Raw genomic sequence first — 16,848 nt, 5'->3', positions numbered from 1 at the left:
TTGTTTGTTTTTGTTTTTGTTTTTTAGATTCCACATATGAGCGATCTCGTATGGTATTTTTCTTTCTCTTTCTGGCTTACTTCATTTAGAATGACATTCTCCAGGAGTATCCATGTTGCTGCAAACGGCATTATGTTGTCGGTTTTTGTGGCTGAGGGAAGGTACCTTTGATGAAGTGACACGAGCAGAGACTGGTAAGAAGTAGGAGAGTGAAGCAGGCAGGTATGCTGGGGGAGGAAGCAGAGGAGTGATAGGATTTAACTGACTTTCCCAAAGAATCACTGAGCCAGAAACAAGGAAGCCAGTCAGAGACCACAGCAGTAGTGCAGGAGGAGATGGTGGCTGGGACCCGGAAGTCGTGGTAGGGTCCGAACGTGCCGATTATGCATACAACTGAGTGGTGTGCTGGAGAAGACTTGGACTAGCTTATGAGAACCCACTGTTACCTTTGCAGGAATCCTGCAAGCTGCTTGTTGAAGTGATGGTAACTTGAAATTGGCCACATTGAGAGTATTTACAGCGAGAAAGTGGTAAGTCCTACAAATCAGGCTTTCATTTTCTTTTTCCTTCTGGAGAGTCAAATGTTAAAGATTTCTCATCTCACCTCTGGACATCAGCATTTTGAAGGAATAACTGAATACGGGATATAAGAGAAGGAGAAAGCAAGGATGACTCTGAGGCTTGTGGACACAGTCTGTTTACTGTGAGAGAAGGGTCGGGAAGGACGCAGGAGGATGGAAGTTCTGGTTCCATCCCAGAGACAGGAGGCAACACGACCTTCAGGGTTTGAGGGGTAGGACGTTTAGGCAACGAGGAAAGAGAATAACTGTTCTTCTTAAAACCATGATGGCGAATCATTTGTACTCTAGAGGTGAAAGAACCTCAAATGGTGGAGAGTCCAGGTTGGGGGAGGTCCTTCCTGCTCAGAGTGATGTATGACGATTCAGCTCTGGGGGCCTCGAGGACTGTCAGAAGATCTTAGGAGTGTGGGGACAGGCAGGTCTCCGTGGAGGAGAGCCATTTGGAGCAGAGTCGTGGAAGCTCCCAGCTGGCTCTTCTCTTAGGCTGGGCCCCGCAGGGAGGGAAGCAGGCAGCAGAGACTGAGGGTGGTACCCTGCAAAGGAGGAAGGAAGCAACTGTGGGAACTATGTTCATATTTAATGATCTGATCATCGTTCAAGAAACGTTGACTGCGTGCCTCCTGTGTGCCCAGGCTGTTCTCCTCGTGGGATACCTGTCTGAGAGGCTGGGCAGCCCCTGAGAGAAGTCTCTGCCCCCTCAGCCCCCTCCCCAGGCCCTGATGCCCCTTCCCTAGCCCTTCTCTGTCACATGGAGGGTCAGAGCAGGAGCAGCCCTCAGAGCAGCAGATCCAGGGTTTCTCCCCATTATCCTAACATGGGGATTCCTTTTGCCCCCACGGAGCCCCAGGGTTCAAGGATCTAGAAATGGTCTCCAAGGGAACCACCCTCTCAGCTGCTCCTTATTCAGCAGCCTCTGTCCACGTGACTGCCAGGAGACACCCTTTGAAAACCCCCGATCCAGCACACCTCCTACAGGACCCCACACGCCTCCCGGGAGTTGGGTATCTTTGAGAGGGAAACCCCATCTCCATCTCCTGGTACTGAGGGAGGTGTGTCTCCTTCTCTTAACTCCACTTGGGTCCCGACCCTGTGTGACCTGTGGACTTGCCCCTACTGCTGACTTTGCTGTTTCTGGGACAGACCGTGTCCTCCCCACCCTTGCCCACACCTTACGGTCAGACGCAACGCTTCCTGTGGACAAAGATGACAGAGACACCGAGCACCAGCAGCACTTTGTGGCCTAGGAGCAGAACTACCAGCAGAGGGGAAGTCAGCTCTGGGCCTGGAAATCCAGAAACAGAAGGTCTGATGAGAGGGGCCGCCAAGGAGCCTTTCCCTGGGGCCCCTACTTACTCCAGCTGAGGCCACCTGGGCCCATCAACACTCTGAGGTTTAACCTGCCTCCTCTGTCTTCCGCGTAATCTCGAGGCAGAAATCAGTATATAGAGTCCCTCATTCTCACCCACTCCCTCTTCAGGCTGTAAAGCTCCTCATACTTGAAGGGAAAATGTCAGAAGTGAAAAGAACTAAGACAAGGGAAAAATCAAATGCTAGTGCACAAGCCTTCACTAGGCAGCCGTCCCCTGCTCATCCAGCCGCCAGGAAAGGACAAAACAGACAGGGGCAGCTACGAAAGGACCCTGAAAGTCCCACCACCAATATTAAATCCAACCTAAATTTGATGATATTGGTAAAAGTCTCCTGTAGAGCAGAGCACAGCTCATAGGAAGTGGTTTCAAAGCCTGCCTGATTCAAGAGTTGACACAGAATCCCCAGAGTCTGTGTGAAGTTTACGTTATAGGTCAAAAGGTATGCGCACTAGTGATAAATAATCCTGAGATGAGCACATGATTCGGGATTTCCCAGAGGAGCTCATCTAATCATAAAGATTCTTGTAAGCGAAAGATGGAGGCAGGAGAGTCAGAGCAGGAGACGTGATGTCAGAAGCTGGGGCCGGAGTGATGTGGGTCCCTTTGCTCAGGGGTGTGGGCATCTCTGGGAGCTGGAAAAGGCAAGGAAATGGGTATTCTTCAGGAGCCCTCAGAAGGAGCACCGCCCTGCCACCCATAGTAGGCTTCAGGCCTCTACGAATGTGTGACGACAAATTTCTCTTGTGTTAAATCAGTCAATGTGGTAAGTTCTCAGTGGCAGTAAGAAGCTAATTCAAGGAGGACAGATGGGACTGAGCAGACGAGCGTGATTTAAGGTGCTTGCTTTCTGTAGGGAAAAGGCAAAGAGAAAGAAGTGATGTTTGGCAATTGAGTAGGGAAGGGAAAAAGAAAAAAGGAGGGGGGAAGGGATTTAGGTTCCTGAAAAGCAGAAAAGGACCAAACACTTAGAGGATTCAGAACGTTTCTCCTACTATTAAAACCAAGCAACCAACCAAAAATTCCATTAACATACTGGGTTGTTGTGTTAAGAGAGAAGTCCTTTAAGCTAGATACATTGTGAAGACACTCGAATACCATAAAAACAAACAGTAAGACTGGCATTTTCACAGCAGACCCACTGGACTCAGGACCGTGGCGGGCCGAGCCCTCAGATGGCCCAGGGAAAGCTGTGCGTCCTGGGCAGCAGTGTCACATAGGCATCTGACACTTCCCTTTAGCCTGTTAACACGGTTGACCTGAAAGCCACTTCCAGCCTCACTACGCTAGCAGGCAGGCTGGGTCAGGAACACTGCAGCACGCAGGAGTAACAGCCCTGGTGGAGCCCCAGCAGGAGATGGAAGATTTAAAAGCAAATCCAGGACCCTCCAGACAGGACGGTGTGGACTCATCTCTCCTGCTCTCCCTGTTCAGGACAAGTTGAACCCTAGAAATCACACAAGGGACCAACATGGGCAGAGTCTAGGGTGGAAGAGGCAGCACACTGGCTAGAGGCCCGAGCACAGGAGGAAGAACACCATGGCCAGGCACCCAGGTCCCTCTCCTAAGTCGCCAGGCACAGGAGGAGACCCAGGCCTGATACTAGAAAAAAGACAAAGTCTAAATCAAGAATCTAAATCCCTGCACAAAAATGAGATAGGAAGAGCAAAATAAAGCCAAAGGAAGCACAGAGAAGGAAATAATAAAGGAAAAAATCAATGAAATTGGAAGCAGAAAAATAGTATACCATCACTGAAACAAGGATTAATTTCTTTTAAAAGACCATTAAAATGGAAAGACTTCTAATACCAATGAGAAAGAAAAAAGAGTAATGACACCTTTCCAACACCAGGAATGAAACAGGACATCACTGCGGACGCCACAGACACCAGAAGGGTAGTAAGGAAATACTGTGAACAGCGGTAGAGAGAGAAATTTGACAACTTAGAGACAATGGAGCAAATACCTCAAAAAGGACAGCCTACTGCAGTTCACACAATAAGAAATAAATAATCTGAATAGTCCTAGACAATTCAAATTCATTGAAAAAAAAAAAAGATTGTTGAGGCCCAGATGGTGTCACAGGAGAACTCTACCAAGCATTTACAGATGAGTTAAAAACAACTGTGGTGCACAAAAAGCAATGATACAAGAAATTTTGGAAAATTTGAATTTCTACTCCGGTTTAGATGATATTGGGGAATTATGGTTGATTTTTCTGTGAGTCACGGCATAGGTTCTGTGCAAAATCAATGTTCTCAATCATCTGACTACACACCTGTGGACTCCATAGGCACCTGGATGTGCACACATGACTCAGTTATGAGTGGACACAACTATGCAAATTCTCTGCATCTATTGTTAGATGGAAGGTGTTTGTCTTTTCCTTCTTAAACTTTATTCTTCCAGCAGGCAGGGACACGGACTCTTGTTGACCGAGCATTGACCTAGCTAATGAGGACAACGCCATAGGGCATGTTGGAAGGAACATGGGCTGTTGCAAGGTCATCTGGAGTAAATCTCCTGGAAATCTGATGGACTACCTCATGATGTGACATGAGAGAGAAATAAGACACATATTGTGCATAGAAAGGGGAACTCCATATGTCCTCGGGACAATGTCCAGCTAAAGGGGAACGTGCCTCTACTTAGCACGTATCTGTTGTACATGCTGGTGGTTCCTGTCGTCAGGGACTCAGTTTGCGCTCATCAGTCTAGCCCAATTACCTGGCAAGACATCTTCAACAGCATCCTACCAGTGCTATCTGAGTCCCTTTGGTAAACTGCAAATCCAGCGGGTGGCTAGAACAGGAAAGGGGATCATAACTGAAGCGAGATTTGCATTTTGTACATGTGCACTGAGCAGTGGTGATCGTTGCTGATCCACTGTCACAGGTCAGGGGATAAAGGAAGCCCATGTGGTGACCACTCACGGCCACCTGGGTGCCTGGACCAGACTGAAACTCTGCATCCTCAGGGCTCCCTGTCCAGAATTTCATAGGGCTTTCTTTGTCCCCTGATTTGTGACAGTGGACCAGCAATGACCACAGTCGCTCAGTGCATGTTGACTACCTGCAAATCCCAGTTCAACTGTGACCTCTTCCAGGAGGAGCAGGCTGGGGCCAGGAAGGCGGATGGATGTGGGCTAGGGCTGGGGGTGAGGGGCATCTACCCTGATCGTCTCAGACAAGTTGTGGCTGAGACATCGCTTGGGGTGATGTTACTGATGGATGGGAACATCTAGGATGGAAGGGAGACTAGGCAGAGGTTAGAAAGAAGGAAGAGGGAGACGAGTGGACAGGGAAGGATGAACAGAGTTACTGTTTCTTGAAGAGAGGAAGAGACAGGACATTATGGACAGAATCATCTCCCTTCTTCCTTTCTTTCTTTCAAGTATATTGATGTGAAATGATGTAAAAAAAAAAAAAAGTACCAAACTCTTCCCAGTAGTGACTCTTGGAGTATGGGATTTGAGTGGGGGAAGTCACCTCAAAATTCTACTGTACATTTATAGACATCTAGACTATTCTATACCGAGGAAGAATGACTACTTTAACAACTTAAAAAGATAAAATTTTAAAAGCCCTTTCAGGTTAATGGAAGCTCACCAGGGAGTTCATGTGTGCCCTGGTCCTTCTGGGGAGCAGAGGCCTCCAGGGTGAGGTTGGCACTGACCGCTGGCTGCCCGTCGTGCTCCACCCGGCAGGACAGCACCTCCCCCCTGTGGGCGGACGAGTTCACCAGGAGCCAGCTCGTCCGGTTAAAGGTCCCATCTTTGTTCTCCGTGAGGGTCGACGCCGCTTCTATCCTGGACACGTTTCCGTTCTCCACCCAGCTCAGCTGGAGGTCTCGGGGGTAGAACTGCTTCGCCTGGCAGGTGATGTTCACCTGGGTCCCTGCCATGGGCTGTTGGGTGACCTCCAAGGTGGGCGGAACTGAAACAGCACAGGGCAGGAGCTCTGACCTTGTGGAACAGAGAGGTCACAGGGCAGGGGCTGGAGAGCAGCTCCCAGCCCAGCAAGGGGGTGCCTGAGAACAGAGCCAGGCATGCAGCAGGTGCTCAAACACTTGTGCAATTTGCATATCAATGAGATCCTAAGCACAGTGCAGGGCACACAGCAGGTGCTCAAGGACTGGTTGGTCCTGTTAGGGTTATAATGTGGGGAATCAGTAAGCAACTGGCATGCAGTTGGAATATAATAACTGCAGCCAAGTAAGTGAAATCCCTAGGCACTTAGGGGCTTGGCTTAGAGTAGGTGCTCAGTAGTTGGAGATGCTGTTGTAAGTAAAGGAAACTGCTGAGCACAGTGCTTGGTACGTGGCAGGTGTCACCTGGCAGCTGCCATTAAATCAGTAGTGAGTGACCAGCACATGGAGGTGCGTGGTGGTCGGGAAGGACTGTCAGGAAATCTACTCCAGGCAATTCAAGGCCTGGAGCCAAAAGCAGGGAGAGGAGCAGGTGGGGCTTGGGGGCAGGTGTGGGCTCGGGCTGGTGTGAGGGGCATCTACCTCGGATGACCTGAGACAAGTAGGCAGTCCCACGGAGAGGAGGGCCCCCCTGCAGGGTGACGTGGTCCACCTCGCAGATGACCTGGGAGCGAACATCCCCTGGGGCCAGCACCACCTTGGCTGTGCTGGAGACGCTGTAGGAAACGCTGTCTCCCTCCGGGTCCATGCTGGTCTTGGAGGCTGTGATCTCATTCCCGTTTTTGAACCATTTCAGGGAGATGTTTCTGGGGGAGAAGCCATGGGATCTGCAGGTGAAGCTCACTGTCTGCTCAGGTGGGGCCCTCATGGCGGGGCCTGATACCACGGGAGGAGAGGGTTTGGCTACAAAAGGAGCATTTACAACAATGAACATAATTGTCATTATCATCACTAATGATAAGCTTGTGACGCAGTTAAGAACGTTCACATTTTTTTTAAGATTTTGTTTTCAACTTTATTTCAATTCAATTTTGTTGCAGGGGGTGATAATCAGGTGTATTTAATTTCTTTTTTTTTCCCATCTTTTTTCTTTAGTTTACTGAGGATTGAACCCAGGACCTCATTCATGCTAAGCATGCGCTCTACCACTAAGCTATAAGGTCCCCACTAAGATCATTTACCATTATTTTTTAATCCTTCTATTAGGCCTCAGAGGGCAGTGTCTTTATTCTCATCTTAGGAGGAGACGCACAGGTTCCTAGAGGTGAGCTCTGAGTCTGGGGTGGGACCAACATGGTTTCCAGGCCTGAGATCAAAGTCCACTTTCTTTCCCCCCTCAGGTGAATTCCCACTGATCTGGGTGCAGGAACGAAAAAAACTGATGGCTGTCACTCTCCTATTAACTCTTCCTAGCTGGGCTCCCCTGGGGAACTAGCTACAGTAAGGAAAGCATTTACAGAAGTAGGTGCAGGCGAAGCAGGGGTGGAGCGGGACCACCATGGGTGCTGAATCAGCCTGGGCAGCAGATGAGAGCAGTGGCCGGGGCCCCTCCCAGCTCCTCATCTGTGAAAGGGGACTGCAGGCCTTATCCTTCCCAGGGTTGCAGTGAGGGTTCAGTCAGGCATTGGAAGCATCCTTGCTTTGAGTAAAATGCTTTGACAAAACTAAACACAGATCTCTGTGTAACCCAGACTGTATTTACATCCAGAGCTCTCCCTTCAAATATATGTGATAATTTACTAGATAGATTTCATTCTCTCCACAAATATTCCTGTAGGACTAACGTGCCAATCGCTGAATTTCAAAGGAAGAAGGGCGAAGGGATGTTTTTCTGAATCTAGGTTCTTCTCTTGGGTCACTTTTGAGTTGAAAGCAAAGGTCACTGAGAGCTGAGAAAGCAGAGGTGGTTAATTTCTTAATTGTTATTAAGTCAGAAGAGACACAGACACAGGCCCATGAAGCAGGCAGAAGCAGCTCCTGTGTCCTGAAAACACACAAATTAGCGAATGAAAAGACAAGGTTTCTCCCTGTAGAAGGTCATAGGGTTTCTCCAAATTATTCAGTATTACTCAACACCTATTGTAAACGTTGGCAGACAGTAGACATTACAAATATTTGCACTTGTAAATATTTAACTTGCTTCCTAAAATTCATGAAATATTTGGGGACAGCATAAGGAGATGTAAGTTGAATATGTCAAGTTATAGAAATACCAGCATCCTGGATGCCCCAAAGGGAAGAGAAGCTGTGATTGGTTACCACTGACGGAGAGTGTTTTCACAGCCTGACGATGGGCTGATCCCTCCAGGATCCTAAGTTCTCCATTTCTCCTCACAAGCCATGAAATGTGGGTCTGAATGAGGTCACATTTATCGGATGAGGCTCTGGGTAGACACAGCTGGCCAAGGGCACCCAGCAAGGAAAGGTTGGAGCTCATCCCACCGCACCAAGGCTGATTGATTAGTGTCTCTGATTACCTCTGAGCCTCAGTCTCTGTTTCCCTGCAATGTGTGTGACAGCCCCACCCTGGTCAGACAAGGGGGGATATACTTAAAACACAGAGCCTGGTGCACAGTGGGTGCTTAAGCACCAAGACCTGTGAGTGTTGTCACAAGGTCTGGTCGTTCCTAGTTCTGAAACTGCCTGTTTATTCTTCAAGCAGTGAGAAGGCAGAACACAAGCACAACAGGAAAAAACAAACAAACAAAAAGTCTCAAATCCTGCTCCGTGCATCTGGCATGAAAAACCCTAATGAAAAAGCAGCCATAGAACCACCACAGTATGATTCTCTTCCTCTTTTTTATAATCCCTTCAGGAAACAAATTGGGGAAATTGGCTTTCAAAATATATGATGTCGCAGGCATTCCCCCGCAGACCAGCTCTTTACAGAAAGCTGGAAGCATTTTGAAAGGAGGGAGGTGAGATTGCATCGTGTCATGTTGGTGTGTTGAGGCTGGCAGGCTTTGGGCTGAGCAGAGAGTGTTTGAGGGGATCCCAGCCCCTCTTTAAAGATGGGAAGTTTTCCCCAGCGACAAAGCTCAGTGCTGAACAGAGTCTTCTGAGTCCACAGGAGGCCCCTCTCCACCCTAGGTGAGCTCCATGGGAGGAGGTGTCCCTCCGCCTCTGTTGAAGCTTCCTTTCTTGGCCTCTGAAGAACTGTCACTGTCATAGGCTATTCTGCAACGTCCCTGAAAAGCTGTTCTCGCAGCTCCAGCACCAAGGAGGAGTGACCTCTGTCTGGGCAAAAAACCCCAGCTCCATCTGTGACCTCAGAGAACACGGAGCTCAGGGCTTGTCCGCCAGGGCTGTGGGCAGCATCCCCTGCAGGAGTTAATCAGTCAGCTGCCCGGGCCCACGTGTCTCCAATTAAACCAGGGTTTCTTGGGTGGGGACGGGGGCTGGGGATCTTGTCAGCGTTACCTAGGTGATTCTGATGGGCAGCCAAGGTGGAAAGCAGCCAGCTCCACCCCAACCCCAGTTATACTCAATCCTGGAGGGAGTGAGCCGCCCAAGGCCTCCGGCTTCGGCACATCACAGCTAACAGTGATGGAACACGTACACTGTTCCGGGCTCTGCTCTAAGCTCTGTACATGGATCCCTCATTCAGTCCCTGCAGCGGCTCTGGGAGGGCGGTGCTGACAGGGACGGACCAGGACCCCGAGCCCCATTGTGGAGAGGAACGCGTCCGAGTTCCCAGAGCCAGGATCTGGCAGAGCTGGGATGGGAGCCCAGGCAGCAAGGCTCGGCCCAGGCTCTAAACCACTGTGTCCTCAGGCTCAGTGACACCGTAGCCCACCCCATCACGGGCTTTTTAGAACCTCCCCAGTCATCACAGACCCTGAAAGGCAGCTGAGATCACAGGTGGGGAAACTGAGGACTAGCAGGAACACTGAGGACGAGCGGGAACTGAGACTTGCGCAGACCATAGCGTGGGGGGACAACGCCATGGGTCACTGAAAGGCTGCTCTGTCACCAGGCTCATCGCACCCTCAGGACATCCTGCAAACTTGGTGTGATTGTCGTCCTTCTACAGGCAAGTAAGCCCTGCAAAGGGAAGTGAGACACAGCCTTGAAAGAACACCTCCATTTGGGTGGGCTACTCTGTGCTGGTGGTTTAGACATACAGTCTGAAATCCGTCTAACCCTGCTAGAAAGACTCCATGATTATCACCATTTTAGAAATGATAAAACTGAGGCTGAGAGAAATAAAAGTCTCTTCACCCCCACAACCATATCCCAGAAGGAATTCCCTTGGCCCCTGAGGTTTCATGTCCAACAACAGAGCAGGTGCCCACCTTCAGGGGCCCCCACACTAACCACCACCCTCCCCTTTTCCCTCTGAGATTCTTGACTTCAAGCGAGACCAGGGAGGAGTGCCCTCCGAGGGCCTAGGACCCTGTAGCAACAAGGGGGAGACACGGGCTCCTGACATGTCAGTCTAGAACATGAACTCTGTCCACGCGGGGCCCCCAGCATCCCCGAGGAACTACCTCCCCCTCCCCATCCTCAGTCTGCTGGGCCAGGAGTGGGCGTGCCCGGTGCTGCTGGGATGCAGCGGCCCCTCTGCTCTGTCCTCGCTCCCCTTCCTGGAGCTGTTCCCGCAGGCCTCTCAGTGAAGGGGCGACATCCCAGCAACAGGGAGAAAAGGACTCCTGGTGCTTCTATGTGCGCTGGGCCCTGCCTCATAGGAGCAGGTTCAGGAGACACTGCATCTGTCTGTTCCCAGTTATAAAGCTAGCCTGGCAGCCACACAGGATTTTTGTTTTTAATACTTATTCCCAAAGAACAGAACAGCACACGATTTTACAAGGAGAGTGTCGGAGCTTTCTCCCCACTTTGACAAGCACAGTGGGGTGTGCAGAGAGCTGGGTGTGAGTCAGGCTGCTTGCGGTTCCACCTTGGCCCCCTTACCTCCTCACCCGCCAGGTCCCCTCTCAGAGCCTCCCTCCTTTCTCATCCAGGGAATCATCTGAGCAGGTGCTTGGGGAAGAGGATGACGGTCTCCTGGGAGGCAGCAGGTCTGAGTGGGGTTGGAGCCAGTTCCCACCTGTGACTGGCTGTGCAGGGGAGGCACCACCTGGGAACGTTAGTGATACCCGCAAAGCCAGGATTAACCTTCCCTCGTATGTCCAGGCCTTGTGGGGATATTTGCTTGCTACACGGGTGAGAATGAAGTTTTGCTACATCCACACGAATTAAAATATACATACTCTCTGATGTAGCAATGACACTTGCAGTGGGAATTTCCTCTTTGACGAGAGTGAGGCATGGACAGCGGTATCGACTGAAGTGCTGTCTTAATAGCCCAAGGTTGGGGACAACTTGGTACCCTTCAGCAGAAGACGGCAGAGGGAAGGACGCTCTGTGCGTACCGTGTGCTGTTTTGCAGCTGCTGAGACCCTGGGCAGCTCTAGGTGCTGATATGGGATGAGTGACTTGGGATCATGTGGCTGAAAGTAGACAGAGGTTGCCAGTCACCTGGGGACTCAGGGTCTGAATGCAAGGAGCGTTTGAATCTTAGGGAAACTGAAGAAAAGGCTCCCTGTTCAATGGTTTGACCCAAGGAGCTTTTTATTCAGCACCTACTATGAGCCCGGCTCTTCCAAGGAGCCAGTGTCCAGTGGTGGTGCAGGAGGAGCCTGGACTGAATCAGCTGGGTTCTGGAAGGATCCCATCAGTCACTGGCCTTGTGAGTGTGGTCTAGGTCCCTGTCACCTCTTGGCCTCAGGCTCCCCATGTGTAGGTGGGGGACTAGGCAGTTGGTGTCTATAAATTCTTCCTGCCCTGACTGTCCAGGATTCAGGAGTTAGAATAAGGATCCTGGGCCATTGGCAGAAAACCCTAAAGGAGCACATTTGCTACCTCGATGGGGCAGCAACTAAGACAGTAACATGTGGAACCTCTTCCCTGGGTGCGGGACATTCTGAGATGCGACATCTCTGCTTGAAGCCTTCAATGACTGTGCGTTGATCCCTGAATCATACGAGGGTTTCGTGACAGACCCTCCCAGGAAACACCCAACCTCTGGGCATCTCCTCCAAACCCGGCTGTGAGAGTTAACACTGAATCTCTGCCTCTAGGAGTTTCTTCTCAGTGTGATGTTTCTGAAGAAATAAAGTAACACATTCTACTCCCTCCAACCCTCCACAATTCCCCGCAGGGATGGACTCTCCGCATTTAAAGGGAAGAGGACAAAAGCTTCATGGGAGAAGAGCCCTTGTGTGCTTTGTTCACTGCTGTTTCCACGGCATCCGGAGCAGGAGCAGGCACACAGTAGGTGCTCAGTAAGTGCTGAATAAAGAGAAGACTTGGCCACTCTGAGGGGAGAACTCTCTGGAGTCAGGAGGTGAGGTCTGGCCTGTGACGGGGCATATCCCTCGGACTTTAGCTCCCTCGAGTCTGGAGCCAAAGTGCTGGGCTTGCAGACTTTTCATACCAGTTACCAGCCGTGGGGCCTTGAGTAGATAGCACGACCTCTCCAGGCCTCAACTTCCCTGATCTGTAGACAAGTGAGAAATCGGATCGTGACCCTATCATCATAAAGCACCCACTGCTGCACCTGATTCTTATTTTTACTCAAAGACAGGAGGGCATTTTGTTGACTTGTTGTCACAGAGCAGGGATGAGGGGCCCATGTGTACTCACCACTCACAGTGAGCCAAGTGCCTGGTCCAGACTTATACTCCGTGTCACCAGGTAATCTTCTCTGGAACTTCACACAGTAGTAGGCACCGGCGTCTGCCGGGGTGATGTGACTGATGCGGATGGAAAAGTCTGTGTTGTCTCTCCTTGTGACATCTGAAGCATTTGTTACTCGGGGGATGTGGCCTCCTTTAAAATCGTAGATTAACTCCCGGCCTGGCCCTGTGCCCCTGAACCACTTGATGGGGCCCACAGGGATCAGGGAGGTCATGGTGCAACGCAGAGTGGCCGTCTCTCCTGCTGCGACTGAAACTGATGTCTCAGGCTGAATCACCTGCAGCTCCTGAGCCGCCACTCCTGGAGGGAAACACAGCAGTTATTCATTCCTCCTCATGTGATCAGGTAGGTTTTCTCCCGTATTTACCAACAGCAGCTTTCACTGACCTAAAGCACCGTGAGCCCACCCTGAACTCAGCTCAGTGCAGCTACCATCACATGTGACTCTCAGGAAGAGCCTGTAATGTGAGACTCCAACACAAACCAGAAAACTGAGGCACAGAGAGGGTGAATGGCACAGCAGAGAGCAGGTCTGAGTGCCTGAGTCCTGTCTGCAAATGTCTTGCTTTACCAGATGTTTCCGTCTGTCTGCTTCCTGGCCTCATGGTGGGTTTTACTTCTGGACCTTTGCATTGGGAGGGGCTATGAGACTTCTTTTGGCCACGGAGAGGTGAGCAGCAATGATGGATGTATTTTGTGGTTATGCATTTAACTGCAAGAACCTTTAGGGATCAACTTCCCTGTTCCACAGACATGCGCACACTCATGATGGGGTCGGCTCCATCAGCCTGGGTACTTGAGTGACAGTGATGTTGAGAGCTCCCGACCCACAATGGACATATAGTTTAATAAGGGAAATAAAACATTTCAAGTCCCCATAGGATTTTTTCCCAATGTTTAATCAGGTTATATTAGTTAGCTAAGGTTGTTTTAATAAATTATCAAAAGTGGAAATCAGAGAAGACCCTAATGCAAAAAGATACATGCACCCCAGTGTTCATAACAGCACTATATACAATAGTCAAGAGAGGGGAGCAACCTAAATGTCCATCGACAGATGACCAGATAAAGAAGTGTGGCATATATCTATACACACACACACACACACACACACACACACACACACACACACACACAATGGAGTACTACCAAGCCGTAAAAAAGAATGAAATGTTGCTATTTTCAGTAAAGTGGATGGACCTAGAGAATATTGTACTTAGTGAGACGTCAGACAGAGAAGGACAAACACTGTATGGTATCACTTATGTGTGGAATCTAAAAATATAATACAAATCAATCTATATAAAAAACAGAAGCAGATTACAGACATAGGAAAGATCATAAGGGCAAGTATTTTGTCTCTTTATTCACCAGTGCTCCCCAAGTTCCTATAACAGTTCGTAGTACCCAGCAGGAAAGCAGTAAGTATTTGCATGCTGTGTGAATTGCGTAGTGCGACATCTCCCTGAGACCCTGAAATCTACTTTCAGGGCGTAATCTCTGTGGAAGTTGTATCAGAAAGTGAGTTTCCCATGGAGATGACTTGGCAGAAAACAGAAGAACTCCATGCATGTGCAAGAAGCAGAAGAGTGGAGGAGAAGAAGACCACAAGCCTCTGCCCCACATCATCCCCTTTCCTGTACTCAGTGGCAAAAGCTGCAGAAAACTCGTGAGGTGAAAGCGAGGACCCAGGAGGGAGAAGACCAGTGGTGCGACCTGTGAGCCCCCGAGGCAGACAGCCCGAGTTCCAGTCACAGCTCTTCCCTTCACTGCTGAGGGACGGTGAACCAGTGTGTCCTTCCTTTTTCTCATCTGTAAAGCCCTGGTACGACAGTGTCTACCTTGGATACAGTGATCACATAGGTTAATAGTCATGAGCATTTGCAGCACCTGGAACAAGGTTAGTGTTCAAGAAATTGAGAAGTTCTTACTCATGAGATTTCCTGGGGTTTTAATGGAGGCTTTCATGATCTTGGATATACGTACGGGTGTGGCTAGAACCTCAGACATAGGTCACATAGGCAGGAGTCTGTATCTTTCATCCTGTCCTGTCCAGCGTGGGAAAGGGACTCCGAGATAGCCCCACGTGAAAGTCTACTCATTTTACTAAGACATACATTTGCTTGTCTTAAGAAACTGGGAGAGGGTCGGGGTAAATTTGGTGAGGGTGTTGAGAAACCGGGAAAGACTAAGCATCTAATGATGTCATTTCACGTAGACTGAAAAATGCTTTGCGGAGAGCATTAAGGAAACCTTATCGGAATCCCGTGTGACTGCGTTTATTTTACTTCCTCGCACCTCCTCGTACACACACACAAACACACACAGACTGCACACGTTGTTGAGTACATATACAAGTGTAGCCTAGTGCTGTACTATACGGGTTCTTTTGAGGATTAAGTGAAATTATAACACATATTAAAAGCTCAGTAAAAATTTTGGCACGTAGAAGCCACCCAAGACATCACTGACAAAACTTTGGGAGGCCACACAGCAGGGTTTGAACTCTGTGATCTCTGAGTGGGATGATGGGTGATGACGATTCTGACTGTTTCTGTGTAGTATCTGATTTTTCTGTAGTTAGGCTCCGCCAAGAAGCTGAGCAGCACAACACGGTTCAAAGAATGAACCTGGACCTGGTTGGCCTGCACTTGAACCCAACATTTCCTGCCTTAGGTAGGTGACATCGGGCAGTGTACTCTCTCTGTCTCAGTTTCCCCTTCTGTAAATCTGGGATAATAGTCACAGCTTCACACAGGGATGTTGTGAGGGTTCCACGAGTTATTACGCAAAAAGCCGTCATTGTTGGTGTTTGAAGCATTGTCTCCTTCGAAGCCCCTGGTGTCCAGCTGCAGATGGCGGAGCCACAGAGGAAATGCTCAGATCCCTGATTTCATGCTCTCGGATAATGCCCAGTCCTTTGCCATCTGTGGCTTCCTCAGGTGGCACACCCGTTTACCTGGAGGTCCTAAAAGAGCATGGGGAGGTCCGGGGGCAGGGAGAGGGGATTCTACCCCAAGGAGTGCTCACCTGTGAGTCCCAGCAGTAGTGCCAGCAGCAGGCAAGGAGGAGGATGGTGGGGCCAGGAGGCAGGGGTGGGCATCTTGGAGGTCTGAGGAGCCTGATCTGTCCAATGTGTGTCCTGCGGAGAACCCAGAGTTCCTTCTTTTGGGGAGAGAAGAGAAGCCCCACCTCACCCAATAGAAGAGGAAGTGCCTGTGATGGGGTGAAATGTACTGTGAGATAGTAAGCTGCTTCTAGATTCTAGCCAGTTCCTGCTTCAGGTTGTGAAACAGAAATCAGGCAGAGGATGCGGCTCCACTGTGAGGAGTTACTCATCTTAGTTTTCAGAGAGATTGGACAGGCCTAGCAGAAACAATGCTTCCTCACCACCAACAAAACAATCATTTCTTCTTCTTTCAGGAGAGGAGGTGTGTTGTATGACCTTCAGTTACACTCCTGGGCATTTATCTCCAGGAAATGAAAATTCATGTCTACACAAGACCTGTTCACTAATGTTACAGATGATTTCTGTGTAATAGCGCAAAACCACATGCCCCTGAATAAGTGAATGGTTTAACAAACTGTGGTGTGTCCTTATGAGGAAATACTACTGTGCAGTACAAAGGATGAGTTACTTATGTGTGCAACAGTGATTAGTTTCTTGAAGACGTTATGTTTATGAGTAAAGACTTTTTTTGAGACTCCACTTATAGCATTCTTGAAATTATGTATATAGAGAGAACTGATTGGCATTTGCCAGAGGTTTAGTTTGGTGGGGGTGGACTTCACTGCAAAGGGGTAGTGCAAGGAAGACCTCTGTCATCCTGGAATGTTCTGCATCCTCACCGTGGTGGTGGTTACAGAAACATACATATGAGGATGAAAATAAGTCAAAGCTGGGAATGTTATAACCCTCAGCTGTAAATGGCAATCTCACAGTCATTATAACGTAGACACTGAGTATTAAGTTCTCCAAAATCATAATCATGTTAGAGTGATGGGGAAAAGAAAGTGAGCACATGTGGAATGAGGTCATGAGGAACAGAACATGATATCCCCAACTTCCACAGTAGGAAGTCGATTAAAAAGTCCCTAAGAGTTAGAAGTCAAGAAGTCACAATATGGGCATGGGATCTGGCAGTAAAAGCTAAAATGATGAGTTAAAAGAGTGAAAAATGGTTGCATCTGGGAGTCGGAAAGTGCTGGGAGGTTAGGGAGACTCCAGTTTTAATCTATAGAACTTGTCGAGCTGTTTGACTCTTCAACCATGA

General features: G+C 49.3%; 1 protein-coding gene across 1 annotated transcript; it reads right to left on the bottom strand.

Moving 5' to 3' along the window:
* Window positions 1–986: 986 nt before the first annotated feature.
* LOC140685426 (signal-regulatory protein beta-1-like) lies at window positions 987–15,723 on the bottom strand. Its single transcript, XM_072943953.1, has 6 exons — window positions 15,605–15,723; window positions 12,521–12,874; window positions 6,458–6,778; window positions 5,557–5,883; window positions 1,750–1,863; window positions 987–1,114 (listed from the first exon to the last, which is right to left on the bottom strand). The coding sequence occupies exons 1-5, from the start codon at window positions 15,675–15,677 to the stop codon at window positions 1,757–1,759; spliced, it is 1,182 nt and encodes a 393-aa protein (XP_072800054.1). The 5' UTR covers window positions 15,678–15,723; the 3' UTR covers window positions 987–1,114; window positions 1,750–1,756.
* Between the last annotated feature and the right edge of the window lie 1,125 nt (window positions 15,724–16,848).

Source organism: Vicugna pacos, chromosome 19 (assembly GCF_048564905.1).
Source record: "Vicugna pacos chromosome 19, VicPac4, whole genome shotgun sequence".
Lineage (NCBI taxonomy): Eukaryota > Metazoa > Chordata > Mammalia > Artiodactyla > Camelidae > Vicugna > Vicugna pacos.
The sequence above is the reverse complement of the archived record's forward strand: the minus strand, read 5'-3'. Positions and strand labels throughout refer to the sequence as shown.